The 23521-nt window shown below is 36.6% G+C and overlaps 1 protein-coding gene across 8 annotated transcripts in view; it reads right to left on the reverse strand.

Annotated features, from left to right (window-relative positions):
- LOC121376917 (potassium voltage-gated channel protein Shaw-like) overlaps positions 1-23521 on the reverse strand; it is a 238419-nt gene that overhangs the window by 28287 nt on the left and 186611 nt on the right. For 7 of the 8 annotated variants that reach the window (XM_041504719.1, XM_041504716.1, XM_041504718.1 and 4 more), the window contains exons 5-6: positions 15324-16215; positions 5012-5050 (exon numbers count right to left, since the gene is read on the reverse strand). In XM_041504719.1, the coding sequence (XP_041360653.1) occupies positions 5012-5050; positions 15324-16215 (931 nt within the window). The remainder of the gene's footprint in view (positions 1-5011; positions 5051-15323; positions 16216-23521) is intronic. The other variant, XM_041504720.1, reaches the window with a different exon arrangement.

A 23521-nucleotide genomic window follows, 5' to 3' on the forward strand; every position in this document is an offset into this window, starting at 1 on the left:
AGGATAGCACATACTACGGCCTTTGATATACCAGTCGTGGTGCACTGGCTGTGATGAGAAATAGCCCAATGGGCCCACCGATGGGGATCGATCCCAGACCGACCGCGCATCGAGCGAGCGCTGTACCACTGAGCTACGTCCCGCCCTTCACTTATATAATGACTTTTTCCAACAGTAATGTGGAAAATTATCATTTCTATTATTGCTCCTGATAAGAGAAATTCTGGCTATATCTGGAATGCTGTCAACATTAAGATGGAAAGCAAAACTTGTGACAAAGTATATTGTTGTGCATTGAGTGGGAAACAGTGGGACCTGCCAGTGTCGTACAGTATCCATGACTGTGGAACATTTCCTGCAACATTGTCCCACCTACCAGAACCAGAGAAAAGCAGTCTGGCCTTCAGATGAACCCCTGAAGGAGAAACTCTTTGGCTCCTTGGAGAACCTACGGAATACAGCAGCTTTTGTTCGAGCCACTGGGGTCCCTGTTTGAGCGTACAATGAAGAAGAAAAAGAACAGTGGTACGTATTTGCTTCCTGCGTTTCGCACCGACATAGCCAGGATTTAATATTTGAAGGGGAATGTTTTTATTTAATGACACACTCAACACATTTTATTTTCAGTTATATGGCGTCAGACATATGGTTAAGGACCACACAGATTGAGAGAGGAAACCTGCTGTCGCAACTTCATGAGCTACTCTTTTCGATTAGCAGCAAGGGATCTTTTATATGCACCATCCCAGACAGGATATTACATACCACGGTCTTTGATATGCCAGTCGTGGTGCACTGGCTGGAACGAGTTTATATTCGCAGTCAGCCACATTGGGGAAGTGAGGGAGACAAAAATATTGTCTACGAGTCCTGTTATGGGGTGACAGGAATATATATGTGGTGGGGAAACCCCCCCCAGAGAGACGTGATTTGGAGGCCATTGCGCCCAAACACCCCACTCCTACCTAATGGCTATGTCAATGACCTCTTGTTAATTTCTGGCCTTGACAATAGGAAGTCCTAGAAATTGCTGTGTATAATTACTGCTGATTGATGTCTTCATGCTAGGTATAGTTGACCATACCAGATGTAAATTATGTCACATGCCAGGTATAATTAACAGTTATGAATCATGTCACAGGTATTTACATGCCAAGGACAATCCATATGACAGGGACAAACCACACGTGGGATAAATCATGCTAGGGACACACTTGTGAAAGTGCATGCTGGGAAACAATCCTGATATTCGGTACTATTCCAGGTCTGTAGGAAACTGGTGGGGGGGAGAGATGGGGCTAGGGAGCAATGCCCCTTTTACTTGAAAGCAATAAGATTTTAATTAGATGGGGTAGGGTTCAACTAAGTATATATTTAAAAGTGGGTTTTTCTTTTAATAATGGAAAATGTCATTAAATTTTCTAAACTTCGTTATTTTGTTCTCCATGTGACAGGAAATCACATTTTTTAACACTTACGGGTAAAGATTCTTAAAATGTGTCCCCAAAATTTAAATATCTTACTCCTCCTCCTACATCAAATCTCAATCCTACTGGCTTGTTTAACAAGCCAAACAAATGAATCAATGAAATGTTTTATTTAACAACGCACTCAACACATTTTATTTACAGTTATATGGCTTCAGACATGTGGTTAAGGATGAGAGAGGAAACCTGCTGTCACCACTTCATGGGCTACTCTTTTTGATTAGCAGCAAGGGATCTTTTATATGCACCATCCATCAGACAGAATAGTACATACCATGGCCTTTGTTACACCAGCTGTAGAGCACTGGCTGGAATGAGAAATAAACAAGCCAAAAGGAATACTGTTTCGTTCATAATTCTGAAGGGACAAATACTCACTTGAAGTTAACTTTCTTTTGTTTAACATCACCACTAGAGCACATTGATTTATTAATCATCGGCTAGTGGATGTCAAACATATATTATGGTCATTTTGACAGTCATAGAGATGAAACCCACTACATTTTTCCATTAGTAGCAAGGGATCTTTTATATGCACTATCCCACAGATAAGATAGCACATAGCATGGCCTTTAATATACCAGTCATGGTTCACTGGCTAAGAGTGAGTAATTGCTCAATAGGCTCACCGACGGGGATCGATCCTAGACCGACTGCACATCAAGTGAGCGTTTTAACATTGGGCTACGTCTTGCTGTAATATTCATTTGAAATATTTAAACTCCTTTCTTTTTATTTCAAGAAAAAGAGAAATGTAAGTACCTGGTAGCTGATGTTCTCAATTATTGTGAAATGATGTAAACTGTCTTGACAGTTGATATCTTAAAAGAACCAAGGGCAGATCTAGGGTTTCCAGGGGAGGAGGGGTGGTGGGGTGGTGGCAACAATTCTTTTAAAAGAGGACCTCTTGAATTCTTGAGATTTGCAGAGTTATTTGAAGACTATATCATCCTGGTTATCAAAATCATCCCAGTGTTTATGTATGATATGAAAACTCTACCTGTATGTTTAAGAAAATCATAACCGTGTTTATGCATGATATGAAAACTCTATGTTTAACAAAATCATGACAGTGTTTATACATGATATGAAAACTCTATATTTAGTATGAAGTTGCAGTTGACAGTGTGTTAATGAACATGAACTAGAAAAACAAGAGACTGGTCATTTTAAGAAAGGATCCAAATCCTTGTATCTCCCCCTGAGATAATGCCCTAATTATAATGATTGCAATTTTGCCCTAATTATAATGATTGCAATTTTGCCCTAATTATAATGATTGCAATTTTGCCCTAATTATGATTGCAATTTTGCCCTAATTATAATGATTGCAATTTTGCCCTAATTATAATGATTGCAATTTTGCCCTAATTATAATGATTGCAATTTTGCCCTAATTATAATGATTGCAATTTTGCCCTAATTATAATGATTGCAATTTTGCCCTAATTATAATGATTGCAATTTTGCCCTAATTATAATGATTGCAATTTGCAGCAAATGTAATAAAAAAAAAAAAAATTACAGCCAAACTGTTCATCAATGACTACTGCATGGTTTTTGTATTTTAAATACCGTGTAGACAAATATATTTTTAACATCCAAACCCTTGTATCACCTCTTTGATTCACCGGACATAATCCTCTATTTATAGTTATTGCAATTTACAGACATTAAAATTAGAGTAAAAATATTCATCAATGAACACTGCATCTTTTTATATTTTAAATAAGGACATTTATGTTAACAACTTTTATAACAAACAGCTTTCAGTTAAATATCAGAGGTAAAAAAGGGATAATTTTTTTTATATTTTTTTTTTTATGTGGATATTCAAAAGCATTTTTTAAAATGAACATATACAAATTCATCAATGAACACTGCATGTTTTTTATATTTTAAATAAGGACATTTTATTTTAACAACTTTTATAATAAACAGCTTTCAATTATCAGATGTAAAAAAGGATTAAAAAGAAAAAATTTATGTGGATATTCAAAAGCATTTTTTAAATGAAGATATACAAATTATTTAGTTAGAGCAAGACCAAAAGAAAGAGTTAATTATTATACAGTACACAAACCAACAATAAACTGATCTAGATATAGGTGGTTGCTAGTTGGTTTCCAGTCTGTTTTAATGACTGATTGTGTGGATGGTGTGACAAGAAAAAAGTGTTAAATGTTTTAGCTGAACCAACAGAAGGAAGGAAGGAAATGGTTTATTTAACGACGTATCAACATATTTTATTTCTGGCTATATGGCATTGGACACATGGTTAAGGACCACACAGATATTGAGGGAGGAAACCTTCTGTCGCCACTTCATGGGCTATTCTTTTCGATTAGCAGCAAGGGATTTTTTATATTTACCATCCTATAGACAGGATAACACATACGACAGCCTTTGATATACCAGTCGTGGTGCACTGGCTGGAACTGAACCAACAGAATGATTGCAGGGTAAATACCATTGAACTGCAGGACTCAAACTAAAAAACATTGTTACCTGCAACAAGTTTGAGTCTGCCTACAACAATTTGCAATGAATAAACATAAAATTAAAAACCAAAATATGGCAATAATTTTTATCCAGCAGCAAAACAACTGCCATCACTAAAGCCCCTGGCAATTCATATTGTTGTCAGTGTTGCTTTTAAGTTCCAGCCCTGAATTGTAAGCAACATTGAAAAACCAACCACAGGTGGTTATCTGTAGTTGACTTTATTGTTGGGTTGCGTACTGTACACACAAGTTTTGAGACCATGTATTAATTTTAATCTAGTTTCAGGCAGATGTCCGGATTACACAGATGCCAGTTTAAACAGTGTCTAATATTAATGTGAGATATGGGCGTGATTTAAAATAAAATTAAGCTTTAAAAAAAAAGTTAAAATTTTCTTTAAAATAATTAATAATAATCAGTAATAATTAATAATGAAAAAGAAAATGTTAAACATATCCCACACGCATTCAAAACAAAGGTAATGCAGCAAATGCCAGTTTAGAGTGTCCAATACTAATTCGTGTGAATATAAAATAATATGGGAAAAAATGCCATCCTTAAAAATGTTGTTTGCTGTAATATACTCAGACATAACTTTAGCAATCTTTTTTTCTGAATGTACTATTGTTTTTATTAATATTTTTAATGTAAAATTAGAATTTTTTTTTAGCTTTTATGATCCATTTTCAGTTAGATTATAAAGCTGGAAATTACAAGACTTAGTTATTTTGTTTTAGGATATTGGAGAACCTGAGACCAACAGATGACAGCAAACAACATTACATTTTATTACGGCCAGGCTATAATAATAATGGAAAATAATTCTCACACACACATACAATAAAAACAAATGAAAAAAGAAATGAAAAAAAGAAAAAAAAAGGAAGAAAGAAATTCATATGGAATAAATCCTGCAGGCAGAGCAAAGCATTCTGGGATTAAGAAGCAAGCAAACGGACAGACGCACACACTGCCAGACGAACACGCACACACACGCAGGCTATGACGTAATGACTTACTACGGAAGGGCATCAATTCCTGCAAGGCGCCCCCATACACTTGAAGAGAGAAACAACAAAATGACACTGTAGCAGGTTCACATTACAAACAGTACTAACTGACAGTGGACTTAATACATACATATATATATTTGATAATCAAAATAACTGCATGCCACAACAATAATCTACATAAGAACTAGAGGTATCATTAACTTTTGCAAGTCTAGCGATAAGTGTCACAGGCTTCGGATGATGCCATTGAATGGATAGACCAGTTATATATTAATTTGCCTTTTACATTACAGGGTAAGGGAAGGACGGAAATGTTTTATTTAACAATGCACTCAAGACATTTTAGCTACGGTTATATGGCGTCAGACATGTGGTTAAGGACCACACACATATTGAGAGAGGAAATCTGCTGTCACCACTTCATGGGCTACTCTTTTCGATTAGCAGCAAGGGATCTTTTATATGCACCATCCCATAGACAGGATAGCACATACCACGGCCTTTGATGCACCAGAGAAATGTGAATGGATAGACCAGTTATATATTCATTTACGTTTTACATTACAGGGTAGGGGGATGCATGTATTGCACTGTCTCTGATTCCAACACCTATGGACTTTCAATAAATTTCATGTCAAAAGAACATGGTCTATATGTGATGTCATGGCAACATTGAGGGCTACATCTATATGTGTTGTCATGGCAACATTGAGGGCTACATCTATATGTGATGTCATGGCAACATTGAGGGCAACATCTATATGTGATGTCATGGCAACATTGAGGGCTACATCTATATGTGTTGTCATGGCAACATTGAGGGCTACATCTGTGTTGTCATGGCAACATTGAGGGCTACATCTATATGTGTTGTCATGGCAACATTGAGGGCTACATCTATATGTGTTGTCATGGCAACATTGAGGGCTACATCTATATATGATGTCATGGCAACATTGAGGGCTACATCTATGTGTTGTCATGGCAACATTGGGGGCTACATCTACATATGCATATACAGTGAAACTCCTCTAAACCGGACACACTAAGGACCAAGAAAAAAGTCTGGTTTTAAGAAATTATATCCGGTTTAGAGAAGTACATACAGATATTCAGAAAGGGACCACGAAAAGCGTCCGGTTTTGAGGGAATTCCGGTTTACAGAGGTTTCACTGTAGATACAGACTCCTCAAACACTGGTGCAATTTAATTCATGGGCATGTTCATAATTTGTTTATAATTTGTTTAAATGTCATTTAAAAACATTTTTAACTGCAACTTATTAATGGTTTGTATCATGGATTGTAGTATGGATCTTGTATTGATCACAATATGATACTGGACCAAATGCATATACAACTCTAATGTGAACCAGATTGGTTTTCTGTGTTTCTGTGACCTTTACTTGATGCAATTATAGATGTACATGGGCGTAGGCATGGGCGTTCGGACAACATCCCCTTTCAGATTAAAACTTTTTTAACAGTGCAATATTAGGCTAAATTCAAATACGTGTCCAGGGGAAAATGGTGACAAAAAAGTCATATTCGACCCCACCCTCATCCCATCCCACCCACCCAATGCAGACCACACTATACATTGTACATCCCCGATTTATCGTTGTGACAAGCGACTATTTTGAAAGTCCACTCTCAATCAGTATTCACTGTACAATATGTACACGGTACTTGTAAGCTACAAAGTGTTGCAAACCTATCATACTTAGACAAGTCGTTTCAGGCTATACAATATCGGTATTAGCTATTTGGTAAATTTTGTTTAAAAATGAAAAACTATCTAAATTTATTTTCCAGTCAAATAGAAAAATGTTATCAAATATCAACAAAAAGAGAGAGAGAGAGAAAGAGAGAGAGAGAGACAGAGACAGAGAGAGAGAGAGAGAGAGAGAGAGAGAGAGAGAGAGAGAGAGACACACACACACACACACACACACACACACACACAAAGAGAAAGAGAGAGAGAGATAACTAAATGTGACCACTTACACACTACTCCTTCCAAAAGGGAGCAACGCATCTTTTATATGCACTTTCCATAAATAGTACCGTACATACATGTACCATAGCCAGTATGTACTGTACCAGTCATGGTGCACTGACTGGGACATGGAAACACCCAAGTCCACTGATGACAGTTGATCCTGCTTCCCACAACACCTCAGACAAGTGCTCTGCCACTGAGCTACATCCCACACCATAAAGTAATAATTGCTATAAAAAATTCTCAATTTTCATTTAAAAAAAAAATTCTATTAGTTTAATATTACCTGATATTTAAACTATGGTACTAAGTATAATAGGTTTGCACTATATAATATCAAACATATGTCACAGAATAATAAGACCACAATGGGAGGAATATTCAAATACAATATTTAAATAACAATAAACTAAACTGCCTTACTTCTTCTATAATTAGGACTATATTTCAATTTTATTTTTTGTTATTAAAAACGTGACTATTATAAAATATTTTTTCTTGACAAAAATATGCAATCAAAATGGTTGTATTTTTATAATTTCAGTCATTTGACTAACACAAATGTTTTCTACAAGCTGCTAATTTTGTCCATAGTTGAATTTTGACAAGATTGGAATTGACAGAGCTAAAAAGAATATTTCAGTTGAAAACTTGTAATTACAGAAGAAATAAAATATTGAATATATCTACTAAACCTACAAGCAAATCAAGGCAAATCCATTTTACTACATTTTTAATAAACTGCTGGGTTTTTTTAAATATGGAACTGCTATAATATAACATGAAAGAAAGAAAGAAATGTTTTATTTAACAACGCACTCAACACATTTTATTTACGGTTATATGGCGTCAGACATATGGTTAAGGACCACACAGATTTTGAGGGGAAACCCATTGTCGCCACTACATGGGCTACTCTTTCCGACTAGCAGCAAGGGATCTTTTATTTGCGCTTCCAACAGGCAGGATAGCACAAACCATGGCCTTTGTTGAACCAGTTATGGATCACTGGTTGGTGCAAGTGGTTTACACCTACCCATTGAGCCTTGCGGAGCACTCACTCAGGGTTTGGAGTTGGTATCTGGATTAAACATCCCATGCCTCGACTGCGATCTGAACCCATTACCTACCAGCCTGTAGACCGATGACCTAACCACAACGCTAATACAACATGAAACACCAATAAATAAAGTATACAGAGAAACCCCGAGTTGACATATAATTATCTGGGTACAATATTTAAACAGACAAGAAAACAAAGGTGTGTAAGGTGGGGGTGGGGTGTATGTGTGAGTGGGGTGGGGTGGATATGCAGGAAATGCTGTACTTCACTGAATTACTTTTCATTTAATGTGTGAGTATAACACAATCTGGACATCCATGTACACAGTGGTGTAGCATGGGTTGCCAGCTTTATTGGAGGGGGGGGGTTCACCCCCCAATTTAACAATTCTAAAAAGAGATACAAAGTTAATTTGCCTTGATTTGAATGCACCTCTCCATTTATTTACTGTACAAATTTGACTATTTACTGGTAGTACAGTGCAACAGTGTTTCTATTCAGTGGTTGTAGAACTAAGTGAGCAAAATGTCACACAATATTGTTACAAACTAGTACACTGTATCACATTCTATCACATAATGGAAATACATCTAAGGGGAGGAGAATATGACAAAGAAAAATAACTCATCACACAATATAACATTTTAACACAATATGTTTTGGCACAACACAGGATAGGCACAATTTTAATTTTACAGCTATTTTTTTCATAATACAACCTAGAGACCCATTTACAACTATTATATTCACAATCATACAATATATATATATATGCATGCTACCCTTTATCCACCCCCACCCCTAAAAACATAATTAAAATGCTGATTTTGCTAGGTATTTTCCACCTTCCCTGCTATGCCAATCCTAGTGTTGTGTCCTATATAATACATAAACAACAATACTAATAACAATATAAAGTTTAAACACATAACAACAGACCAAACAGACTAGGTAGCATAATGGGAAGCAGTACAATGAAGTGACAATATTGAAATATTCACTTTAAAATTACCGTTACTACCGAGACACAACGTTATAATGTGTGCAAAAATGTGTCAACCAAAAAACTGTGAAAAACCCAACAACTCAAGGTATACTGATAAAAAAAGAATAAAAATTAACCACTTTTCAACCCATTCCACTCTTAGTTCTGGTGCAATAAATATGACACTGTGTATTACACACTATAGGTTTATGCATACTGAACAACAAAATAAACATGAATAGTCATTTAGTTTTCTTTAATTTATTTAAATTTATTCTGTTTGAATACCATTAGTCTTTTATGTCTGTTAAAATTATAAATGTCTAGTGAGCATTTTTGACCCATTTTTGATAGTCTATTTAAGAAATTAATTTTAAATGTAAAAAATGTGCATATTAAAATTATTGCATTTCTTTTTTTGTTCAGCATATTATATCTTGTGTTTATCTACCCACAAGTTGTGTGTATAAACTCACATGCAGGCCTTCCATAAGACAGAAGTTGTGCCCACGGCAGGCATACTTGAACAGTTTTCTGATGGACACACACCGAAATGTCCCATACATTACCCATACCTACCTATACCCATCCATAATTTAAAACCAGTCTATGATGACTATTTACACATTTCAACTCAGTCTTATCAATGCATTTGCATTAATTGGGTTAACAGATTGATGGCATTGACATTAAATTGAAGCATCAGTACCCATGAATAAAAAAAGCCATAAAGGACTAAAATAGAACTAATTTTCACTGTTTAACAGTACTTGCTTTACATACCAATTGGAAAATGAGTTAATCAACTTGTGATTTATATCTATATTACAGTAACAGGGTTGAAGGTGGAAGCTATATTGTAAACTGGTCATTACAATGAAAGTTGTATTGTTTAATGACACCACTAACCGAACTCGGTGGTGTTGTGGTTAAGCTTAAAGTTAAAATTTGTTTTGTTTAACAACACAACTACAGCACGTTGATTAATTAATCATTAGCTATAGGATATCAAACATTTGGTAATTCTCACTCATAGTCATCAGAGGAAACCTGCTACATTTTTCCATTAGCAACAAAGGATCTTTTATAATGATTTTTCCACAGAGAGGACAGCAAATACCACAGCATTTCATATATACCAGTCGTGAGGCACTGGTTGGAACAGAAAAAAACCCTAGTGGGATCACCAAGGAGGTTTGATCCTACAACCTAAGGGCTCTATCGACCAAGGTAAATTCTGCCCCCAATTGTTAAAAGTGAGGTTTAATGGCCCTGTATGCACATCCCACAGCATTTCATATATACCAGTCGTGAGGCACTGGTTGGAACAGGAAAAAAACCCTAGTGGGATCACCAAGGAGGTTTGATCCTACAACCTAAGGGCTCTATCGACCAAGGTAAATTCTGCCCCCAATTGTTAAAAGTCCCTGTGAAGGAAGGAAATGTTTTATTTAACGACGCACTCAACACATTTTATTTACGGTTTTATGACATTGGACATATTGTTAAGGACCACACAGAGATTGAGAGAGGAAACCCACTGTCGCCACTTCATGGGCTACTCTTTTTCGATTAGCAGCATGGGATCTTTTATATGCCACAGACAGGATAGTGCATACCATGGCCTTTGTTACACCAGTTGTGGAGCACTGGCTGGTAACGAAGTCCCCATGAATGCCTAGTATATCCAAACTCTTACCATTAAGACCGGCGTCGTGGTTAGGCCATCGGTCTACAGGCTGGTAGGTAATGGGTTCGGATCCCAGTCGAGGCATGGGATTTTTTATCCAGATACTGACTCCAAACCCTGAGTGAGTGCTCCGCAAGGCTCAATGGGTAGGTGTAAACCACTTGCACCGACCAGTGATCCATAACTAATTCAACAAAGGCCATGGTTTGTGCTATCCTGCCTGTGGGAAGCACAAATAAAAGATCCCTTGCTGCTAATCGGAAAGAGTAGCCCATGTAGTGGCGACAGCGGGTTTCCTCTCAAACATCTGTGTGGTCCTTAACCAAGTGTATGACTCCATATAACCGTAAATAAAATGTGCTGAGTGCATCGTTAAATAAAACATTTCTTTGTATTCTTTAGCTAAAACAAAAGTTGTACTGCATGAAAGATGATTATACATGTATAAAAACAAGAGAGGAAACTGATAGTTTTGAGTCGGTGTGACTGCACGATGGCCTTCTATTACATGACTTTCCTTCCATAAATAAAATATGATTTAATTATTGTGATCAGTTGTTTTATGGACATTATCTTTACTGCTTATAAGTCTTATAAGGTTTACAGAGATCAATCTAGTTCATATTTCAAAAGCAGAATTTTGATTGGTTACTTGGTTCAAAACCAGCATTTCAATTGGTTAAATGATTAAAAGGTAGTATTTTGATTGTTAACCGATTCCATTACATTACTGAATTTAAAAACATTTTCATGGCTAAACTGTTTGATAAACAGTCTTTTAATTAGCTTTCAATTTCAAAAACAACATTTTTGTTGGTTATTTGTGCCATATAAACAACATTTTAATTAGCGCTCCTTAGATATAGTTCCCAGATGGGAATGTTTAGGCTGTCATAAGTAGATGGCAATTTTAAAATTATTTTTCTTTCATTAATACAAATGCAACACCTTTCTGTAATCTATGACCTATTATTGATAATTAAAACATAACCTCTTTACGTGTTGAAGGTTGTTTTGTTATATGACATCGGAGTTATGGTTAAGGACCACACAGGTATTGAAAGAGGAAACCTGCTGTCGCCACTTCATGGGCTACTATTTCCGATTAGCAGCAAGGGATCTTTTATATGCACTATCCCAGACAGGATAGTACATACCACGGCCTTTGTTACACCAGCTGTCCACCGAGGACGGTCTTTAAGTGTTAAAGGTTGTTTTGTTCACCATTAGAGCACACCTATATAAATTAATCATCAGCTATTGGATATCAAACATTTGGTGATTTTGAGTCTTCAGAAGAAACCTGCTACATTTATTTTTCTATAAGCAGCAAGGGATCTTTTCTCTGGGTGGGAGCCGGTACCGAGCTGCGAAGCCAGAACCTATCAGACTTATGTTAGATGGCTTAACCATGACACCACTGAGGCCAATCTTTAAGTATTAAAGGTTGTTTTGTTTACCATTAGATCTAAATTAATCATCAGCTATTGGATATTAAACATTTGGTAATTCGGAGTCTTCAGAGGAAACCTGCTACATTTTTTTTTTCTATAAGCAGCAAGGGATCTTTTATATGTACTTTCCCACACACAGAAAAGCACATAATATGGTCTTTGATATAACAGTTGTGGGGTGCTGGTTGGAATGTTAAAAAGTTTGTTTTGTTTAACGACACCACTAAAGCACATTGATTTATTAATCATCGGCTATTGGATGTCAAACATTTGGCAATTTTGACTTGTAATCTTAGAGAGGAAACCCGCTACATTTTTTCATTAGTAGCAAGGGATCTTTTATATGCACCATCCCACAGACAGGCTAGCACATAGCACAGCCTTCAATATACGAGTCGTGGTGCACTGCATGGAACAAGAAATAGCCCAATGGGACCACTGATGGGGATCGATCCAACACTGAACACTTTAAGGGATGCACTGAACAATATTTAAGACAGGTGCATCAAAGCATCTCCAAGCACACCTCAATAAAGGAAGGAAGAAATTGTTTATTTAACGACACACTCAATACATTCTATTTATGGTTATATGCTGTTTGACATATGGTTAATGACCACACAGATATTCATGGGTTACTCTTTTTAATTAGCAGCAAGGGATCTTTTATATGCACCATCCCATAGACAGGGTAGTACATACCGCAGCCTTTGATGTATCAGTTGTGGTGCACTGGCTGGAGCGAACCTCAATAAAATGCTGAATATTCAGTTTACATCATTATCAGAATATTTTTGTATAGTTTAGGGGCATAGTGGAAATTTTAATATTGGCGTTGTGTACAAGGACAGAAGAATTAAATAAGTTTATTTCATGATGATGGTTATTATGAAAGACAAGAATGCTGAACGACACATCACATTTTAAACCACAGCTACTTCGTATTTAACATGTGGTTATTTCATATCTTGATTAAGTGAGAAGAAACCCGCTGTTACAACATAGATTAATTTAGTTATTCCATTTCTTGATCAAGTGAGAAGAAACCCACTGTTACAACATAGATTAATTTAGTTATTCCATTTCTTGATCAAGTGAGAAGAAACCCACTGTTACAACATAGATTAATTTAATGGGTTAAGGACCACACATATACTGAGAGGAAACCCACTGTTGCCACTTCATGAGCTACTCTTTTCGATTAGCAGCAAGGGATCTTTTAAATGCACCATCCCACAGACAGGGTAGTACATACCACTGCCTTTGATATACCAGTCGTGGTGCACTGGCTGGAACGAGAAACAGCCCAATGGGCCCGCAGATGGGGATCGATCCCAGACCGACCGCGCATCGAGCGAGCGCTCTACCACTGGGCTACGTCCTGTCCTTCAATATAAACATGTAGGGTTGACGTCTTCTCAATCTTCTAAAGTATGAAAGTATTTCTTTTTTGTGGTTTAGCAATCTAATTAAAATTAGCTCCACTATTACACGTGGATCTAAAGACAGCCAGTTGGAGCTCATGTCCACCAATCAAAACCGTACTTGCAGAATCCTGCCAGTGATTTAAAAATAATTTGAAAACATTCCGAATTATCCTGAGGGTATACGACATGTTTCGTGTGAATTACGAATGCCTTAAAACATGTTTTATTTTATAAAATAAATAATTTGTAATGTAAAACTGAAGACTGATTTAGTTTTTTTTTATTTTATAAATAAATAAATAATTTTTAATGTAAAATTGAAGACTGATAACCCACCCTGTACGTATTGGTATGGTTCGCTGTACTGCGGCCACTAAAATAGACTCGCCCGATATTTTTAGAATTTGTATGCTCCCAAATAACGTTATAAAAGGCGAAGTGTGATTGGTCAATATTTAAATTATTATTTACAGACCAAATGTTACCTGGACATTGGGGACTACACAGTGTTGTTAGTTTTAAATCACTGGTAGGATTCTGCAAGTAAGGTTTTGATTGGTGGACATGAGCTCCAACTGGCTGTCTTTAGATCCACATGTAATAGTGGAGCTAATTTTAATTAGATTGGTGGTTTAGCTATGTCATAGAGCTTATATTTCGTTTTTGTTTGGTGCATTATAAAGGAAAGTGTTACCTTCAAGGTAAATAATTAAAATGTAAAAACCAATAAAGATATCCAAGTGAGCAAGACAAAACAAATTTACAGAAAATGAAAAATTCTACAAATTCAAAGAATAATCTACTCAGTTGTGCTACCAACACTGATAAAGGTAGAGAGACAATGTACAAATAACCCTTCAAGTTTCAAAATGTGATGTCTTTGTTTTCTATTTTTTCTTTTCCGTTTTTTTTTTTTTTTTTTTTTTTTTAAATATCAACTCTTATTTTTGAAATGTAACACTTAATTGCCTTGTCAAAATAAGACCTTTTATTTTTCTTCGAAATATGACCCTCCATATTTCAAAATCTCATGCCTCTTTTTTTTTGCTAAGTTCTACATATACACCTCCATTTTTCAAAATATCACAAACGTATTTTAAAATTTCACATTTTAATTCGACTAAAAATTCCAACCTTATTTATTTACAAATTAATTTATTTATTTAAAAAATTTTTTTTTTGAAATTCAATCTTGTAAAACAATTTTTCTTTTAATTTTTAAAACTAAAAATGTACAAAAAGGATTTTTATTATTATTTTAATTTAATTTAATTTATTATTTTTCTTTTAAATTTTTTGTAAACCAGATTATTTAAAACCTCATTTACTAAAAAGTAATTGCTTTCAAATTTATAAATTTTTTTTTTAAAACACCATCTACTAAAATGCAAAATGGTTTCAAATTTATAAAATTCAATTCTCTGAAACTGGTTTCCTGAAATTTTTTAAAACTGCAACTAACAAAAAGGAATTTTTTTGTTAGTAACATCTACAAAAAGAGGATTTGCTTTTCACATTTAAAAAATCTAATTACTAAAACCAATTTTTCTGAGAATTTTAAATGTTTGAACCCCACTTACTATGAATACAGTGCCTCTGAAGAACAAAAGAAAACCACGAAAACGTAACCTGTGTTCTAAAACTGTGAACGAAACCCGTCATGCATACCTAGTCTGTTAATTTTGACATCTAGCACACCTGGGTGATTATGTTTTATCGCGTTCATCCGCCTCGTCTGTGGTCCCGCACCGCCCCCGCTGCCCGGCATCCCAGAGGACTTCGGCCCCTTGGCCCGTATCGCCTCCACAGGTAGCACCCGCCTTCGTTTCTTCGGCAGCTTCGACCTGGCTTGAGTATGCGAATAGAAGAGAGCGAAATTGCTAACAATTACAGGCACTGGTAGGGCTATAGTCAACACACCAGCCAAGGCGCACAGTGCCCCGACGAACATCCCCACGTAGGTTTTCGGGGCCATGTCCCCGTAGCCTACAGTAGTCATGGTGACGATGGCCCACCACAGTCCGACTGGGATGCTCTCGAAATCGTTATCCGGGTTGTACTGGATGCGCTCGGCATAGTAGATGAGCGCTGCGAATATTACGATGCCCAGCACGAGGAAAAACACGAGCAAGATGAGCTCCTTGCCACTGGCCCTGAACGTATGGATGAGGATCTTGAGGCCGGCTGAGTGCCGTGTCAGCTTGCACAGCCGCATGATGCGGATGATGCTGAAGAACTCAAGCATGTCGTTCTCCTGCTCCAGCTTGGTGAGCAGGAAGTCCAGGTAGAAGGAGAGCGTGGCCACGATGTCGATGATGTTGACGGGAGCCTTCAGGAAGTCAAGCTTATTGGGCGCCACGATGAAGCGGATGATGATCTCAAAGGTGAACCAGGCGTTGCTCGCACATTCGATGTAGAAGAACGCATCGTGTGGTTCCGAGCTCTTCTTCTCCAGCCGCCACGTGATGTTGCCGTCGGCGGTCCGTGAGGTCGTATTCCGCAGCACCGGCACGCGCATCTCGGGGTGCGTCTTCAGGCAGAAGGACAGAATGGAAATCACTATGAAGAACACCGATACAACAGCTGTGGTCTGCAAAAAGAGTGAAAAAAAGACAAGAATTTAGCATTTAGTAGTGGACATGACTGGTGTATCAAAGGCAGTGTGATCTGAAAAATGAAAAAATTTAGTACTGAATTTGTGCAAATCTGCATCGGTCTGTGTTGCATTGCATTTTTGCAAATGTACATTGTTCTGTGTTGATTTGGAGCTTTGCAAATGTGAATTGTTGTGTGTTGAATGGGAGTTTTGCAAATCTGCATTGTTCTGTGTTACAATGGATTTGTGCAAATCTGCATTCTTCTGTGTTGCATAGGATTTGTGCAAATTACATTGTTCTGTGTTGCATTGGATTTGTGCAAATTACATTGTTCTGTGTTGCATAGGATTTGTGCAAATCTGCATTGTTCTGTGTGGCATTGGATTTGTGCAAATCTGCATTGTTCTGTGTTGCATAGGATTTGTGCAAATCTGCATTGTTCTGTGTTGCATTGGATTTATGCATATAAGCACTGTTCTGTGTTGCACTGGATGTTTGCAAATTTGCAGAAAGCCGTGTTTCTGCCAGATGTTACGGAGTGTAAAATCTTGGACATTGATGCTATCTTTATGGCATGGGTCATAATAATACATTGAAAAAATGTTATGGCACGCTTCTAACATCTTGAGTAGTTATAGCAGCTGCAAGCATGTGGTAGTCGTGGCTGTGAAATTGACATTATTCAGCGTCATTGTAACCAACATCGCTGAATGTTATTAACATCAATCGTGAATGATTACAATCATATTTAATGTTTTGTTATAAATCACAGTTTGTAGATAATAAATAAATTATAATATTCATAGGACTGCTGAAACTTTTTTTTATAAAACTTGTTTGGGAATTGTTTAATATTCCTCGTTCTTGCTGGGGAAAGAATTCCTAAACTCGTTTCATCAATTCCATATACATTTTCAGGGCTAAGACTGGAACAAGAGATAATACAGTATTTCCTTGAAAATGTTTATAATATGTGGTTAAGTTAAGGAAGATTTTAGTAGCCACAGACTAAATGTTGTAGATATTTTGTATAAAAATTAACAATGGACTAATTTGACAACCGACAGAGTGAGCTCTGTATTTTTATATTTTTAGATAGATGATGGTAAGAGAACTGCTGTTTAAAATCTGTCAAAGCACATGAAATGCAGTGTTCAATTTCATTTCATTTCAACTTATTTTTGCGTGCTTATATCTAATTATGGTTCAAACATGCTGTCCTTGGCACACACCTCAGCTATCTGGGCTGGCTGTCCAGGCCAGTGAGTCAGTGGTTAGTTGTTAGAGGTTAGTGAGAGAGAAATTGGGGTAGTGGTCTTATACACCTACGCATTTAGTCTTTATAACTCTCTCTGGGTCAATACCTACCAGCCTTATGTCAGATAGCTTAACCATGATACCACCGAGGACAGAAGGAAATGTTTTATTTAATGACGCACTCAACATATTTATTTACGGTTATATGACATCGGACATATGGTTAAGGACCACACAGGTATTGAAAGAGGAAACCTGCTGTAGCCACTTCATGGGCTACTATTTCCGATTAGCAACAAGGGATCTTTTATATGCACTATCCCAGATAGGATAGTACATACCACGGCCTTTGTTACACCAGCTGTCCACCGAGGACGGTCTTTAATCATCAGCTATTGGATATCAAACATTTGGTAATTCGGAGTCTTCAGAGGAAACTTGCTACATTTATTTTTCTATAAGCAGCAAGGGATCTTTTATATGTACTTTCCCACAGACAGAAAAGCACATAATATGGTCTTTGATATAAATTAATCATCAGCTATTGGATATCAAACATTTGGTGATTTTAAGTCTTCAGAAAAAACCTGCTACATTTATTCTTCTATAAGCAGCAAGGGATCTTTTCTCTGGGTGGGAGCCGGTACCGAGCTGCGAAGCCAGAACCTATCAGACTTATGTCAGATGGCTTAACCACGACACCACTTGTGTATAATGGTTTAAATACTATAATGTTTATTAATGGTTCTGAAAATGAATGGAATGCAATAAAAGAGAACACCCTACCACAAAATACTACACTGTCTGTAGTTTAAGATCCCTATGTTTATTATGCCAGTCTAACAGTTATTCCATTTACTTTCCTAGCATGAAGCCTGTAAAAATATCAGAATGTTTACTAATGTTTCTGAAATAAATAAATAAAACTGACAACTATGCCTCCAAAACTCTTCAGTGAAAACATTCTACAATGACTGAGCTGCCTATATTACAAATCATGTTCGCTTAAGTTTTTAATCATGTTCTTAATTTAGTTTTAATTATATTGAAAAAATATTATTTACTGATATTTTTCTGAAAACGAAATGTAACATTTTACCATGAAAAAAAATCTATAATGACTGATCATCCTACAGTTTGATTTAAAATTAAATTTATTTAACAACACCACTAGATCATCAGTTGCATGTCAAACATTTGGTAATTCCATTGAGCAGCAAGAGATCTCTTATATGCACTTTCCCACAGACAGGACAGCACATACCATGACCATGAGACTCTACCCCTTTCTCCACCATGCTTTCTCCACCATGCCTGCTAATGAAATGACACTTGATCACAAAGTTCATGTCATAAACTTAACAACCCAGGTCAGACAACTCCTTCCAACATAACAGGAAATGATGCCACTTGTGAAAATTATTTTCGGAACAATCTCTTATAGGTCTCTTTAAATTTGGCTCGTTCTAGCCAGTGCACCACAACTGGTATATCAACGGCCATGGTATGTACTACCCTGTCTGTAAGATGGTGCATATAAAAGATCCCTTGCTACTAATCGAAAAGAATAGCCCATGAAGTGGTGACAGCGGGTTTCCTATCTCAATATCTGTGTGGTCCTTAAAACCATATGTCTGACACCATATAACCGAAAATACAATGTGTTGAGTGCGTCGTTAAATAAAACATTTCCTTCCTTCCTTCCTAAAGCTTTGGCTGGAATAAGAGGCAGAGACTCAATGTGTTGCCTATACTAGTAAGAAAGAAACCCTACAAAGAAAAAAACATGCCTAAATGGGCAACCTACCAGACATACATCATATACCTATATATAGTGTTTTCCCTAGCTTGTTTTAGCATGGTGCAGCACCATGCCTCAATAGTCTAACACCATCTTGCCGTAATCAGTACCATGCTGCCCTGAGATTAAACAAGCCTTTTTCAGTAATTAATTCTAAAATTGCCTTTATAAAACAGCCAAAAAAGTATTAATTAATAAAATATGCCTTTTATATCTTTTGCCATTCATTTATTAAAGCAAGCACATAAATTACATTAATGTATATTTCAATTAATTTTTGTGTATTTTTAATGAAAAACAAGTGCCCCTAAAATGGTGAAAATGCCCCAAAAGTGTTTGGTCTACCATGTCTTGCCAAATTTCCAGGGAAATCACTATATATAACATCCTAAACTCACCCACCTTCCCCCAAAACCCCTAAAACCCCTAAAACCCCAAAACAAAACTAACACTTCTTTACCCAACTTAAAAAAAAAAAAAAAAAAATCCCCAATAAAACAACTAAATTGATTGAATCTCTCTCTCTCTCTCTCTCTCTCTCTCTCTCTCTCTCTCTCTCTCTCTCTCTCTCTCTCTCTCTCTCTCTCTCTCTCTCTCTCTCTCTTTCTCTCTCTCTCTCTCTCTACTACTACTACTACTACTACTTCTTTCTTTTTTCTTTTTGTTCTAATCGCTGCCAAACACCGTTGCCAATCTCCGAGTGATCATGACGAAAACAATTTGGTGATGTTAAAAAAACTTATTGTACAGATAAAGCACACAAAGCGACACCTTGCATTAATCTGTTATTTGAGACCGAGCGGTCGAAGCGGGCCCGCGGCACTCGGAGGTCGATACCGCACCAATCAATAGAGAATCATTCAAGTCAGCAGAGAGAACGCGAATCCCTGTTCAGATGAAATAACACTCCATATTTTATATTGTTCCTTCTTCTCATCACAGAAATCAATAATTGAGCGTAGTCTGTTTCATAAAAATGCACTACATGTACATACAGTATGGTGGCAGTGATCGAAATTAGCATCAGTTTGCCAGACCGAGAATAAACTGTTTTAAGACTAGATGAAAAAAAAAGAAAAAGGAGTATTTGTTTAACGACATTTCAGCACGTGTTAAAGTTAAAGTTTGCTTTGTTTAACGACACTACTAGAGCACAGCTGATTTATTAATCATCAGCTATACACGTAGGATGTCAAACATTTGGCAATTCTGACATATGAACCCACTATGTATAAATAAATATTTGACTAAATTTTGTTTTTGTTTAGTTATACCACTAGAGCACATTGATTAATTAATTATCCGGTACTGGATGTCAATGTTACAGTCATCAGAGTAAACACGGTACATTTTTCCATCAGTAGCAAGGGATCTCTTGTATGCACTCTCCCACAGACAGAATACCACATACCATGACCTTTGACCAGTTGTGGTGCACTGGTTGGAACAAGAAAAAGAACCCAATCAGCCGAATGGATCCACGAAGGTGGTTCGATCCTACGACGCAAGAACCTCAGGTGAGCACTCAACTGACTGAGGTAAGTCACGCCCCCACAAAATTAAAAAATCACTACACACGTTTAATAAACTCATTAATGAGAGTCCTGAAGATACATATTGAATATCTAAATATAACTCAATTATCCTTAGCTGGCTCAATATATTACAATACTTGAATCTTAAATTGGATATAAGCATGAAAAAACACACAAAAAACCCGCCAATTATCTTCAAGATACAGCCCACTCAGTTGGCTGTGTGCCATGGACATACATGCTTGAACCGTAAATGATTAAATCTAAGAAATAAAATACAATATTGTCAACACTGGCATCCCGGCTCCCACAAAGAATGAGTTTTAACGACTTAATGGGTAGATGTACCTCGGTGGTGTCGTGGTTAAGCCATCAGACATAAGGCTGGTAGGTACAGGGTTCACATCCCGGTACCGGCTCCCATCCAGAATGAGTTTAATGACTCAGTGGGTAGGAGTAAGGCCACTACACAGACCTCTCTCTCATTAACCACTAACCCAGATACAGCCCAGATACATGTAGCTGAGGTGTGTGCCCTGGACATCATGCTTGAACATTTACTTGGATATAAAAAAATAATAATTAATTATCCTCAACACCAGCCTCGGTGGTGTCGTGGTTAAGCCATCAGACATAAGGCTGGTAGGTACTGGGTTCACCTACTGGTACCAGCTCACACCCAGATTGAGTTTTAACAGCTCAATGTTTTGGAAAGAAAGAAAGAAATGTTTTATTTAACAACACACTCAACACATGTTATTTACGGTTATATGGCGTCAGACATATGGTTAAGGACCAAACAGATATTGAGAGAGGGAACCCGCTGTTGCCACTTCATGGGTTACTCTTTTTGATTAGTAGCAAGGGATCTTTTATATGCACCATCCCACAGACAGGGTAGTACATACCATGGCCGTTGATATACTGGCTGGAACGACAATGGTTTGGTGTACGGTCATTATACTGATTTAAAACTAAAGACTCTCTCACTAACCGCTCCGCAAGGCTCAATGGGTAGGTGTAAATCACTTGCACCAACCAGTGATCCATAACTGGTTCAACAAAGGCCATGGTTTGTCCTATCCTGCCTGTGGGAAGCGCAAATAAAAGATCCCTTGCTGCTAATTGGAAAGAGTAGCCCATGAAGTGGTGACAGCGGGTTTCCTCTCAAAATCTGTGTGGTCCTTAACCATACATCTGACACCATATTATCATATAACCGTAAATATGAGTGTGTCGTTAAATAAAACATTTCTTTCTTTCTTTTCCTATCTGGCCCAACAAATTTTTGTATCTCATTAATTCAAGGGACATAATTCAAGTCAAACAGGACCCGTAACTCTAAATGATGAAGAAGAAGTCTGTTTTGTTGAACGACTATCGGCTATATTGGATGTCAAACATTTAGTAATTTTAACATATATTCATTCTTAGAGTGGAAACCTGCTACATTTTTCCATTAGTAGCAAGAGATCTTTTATATGCACCATCCCACAGACAGGATAGCACATACCACGGTCTGTGATATACCAGTCATGGTGCACTGGCTGGAACGAGAAATAAGCCCAATGGACCCACCGACAAGGATTGATCCCAAACCGACTGTACATCAAGCGAGTGCTTTTACCACTGGGCTATGTCCTGCCCATCTAAATCATGAAGCTATACACATAATTGCAAAAAACAAAAAATAAAAAAAAAGTCTGTAACACTATACATGTATGTGGCATAGACAAAAAATTTTTTTTTTTTAGAATTTCTTTGAAGTGATTTCACAGTAATAATAATGGAAATTAATAAATATGTCCTATTTAAATTATACATGTAATTACATATGAAGTTCTAACCTTATGGTGCTACACTGTTCATGGATTACCATAATCTACACTGTGGTATGTGCTGTGCTGCCTGTGGGAAATTATACATAAAAAAGATTTTTTGTTGCTAATGGAAAAACGGTTAAGTGGATTTCCTTGAATAACAATATATCAATGAGCTCTAGTGGTGTAGTTAAACAAAACAAACTAACTTTTCATCAGCAGAAAATGAATATAAAAGATCCATGGCTGCTAAGAAAAGAAAAAATGTAGCAGATTTCCTCCAAGGCTATGAGTACAAAATATATCAAATGTTTGACATCCAACAGCTGATAATTAATAAATCAATGTGCTCTAGTAGTGTTGTTAAACAAATAAAGTAACTTTTCATTGGCAGAAAATGAATATAAAAGATCTCTTGCTAATTAAAAAATGTTGCGGATTTCCTCCAAAACTCAATTTAAAAAAAAAAAAAATTGACATCCAATAGTCGATGAATAAGAAATCAATGTGCTTTAGTAGTGTTGTTAAACAAATAAAGTAACTTTTCATTGGTGGAAAAGGAATATAAAAGATCCCTTACTAATTAAAAAATTACCAAATGTTTGACATCCAATAGCCGATGATTAATAAATCAATGTGCTCTAGTAGTGTTGTTAAACAAAACAAACTAACTTTTCATTGGCAGAAAATGAATACCGTATTTTCCTGTGTATTATGCGCTTTTTTTCCAGAAAATATAGGTTAAAAATGGGGGTGCGCACTATACATAGCAATAGAAAAAATATCTTTTAAAAATGTCCAGCGATCACCCATGAAAAATTGCCGATCGGTAGTTTACGGTACTTTACAGGTTATTGACAGTGTTCATTACAACGAAACGCCAAAA

This window comes from Gigantopelta aegis, chromosome 7 (assembly GCF_016097555.1).
Source record: "Gigantopelta aegis isolate Gae_Host chromosome 7, Gae_host_genome, whole genome shotgun sequence".
Lineage (NCBI taxonomy): Eukaryota > Metazoa > Mollusca > Gastropoda > Neomphalida > Peltospiridae > Gigantopelta > Gigantopelta aegis.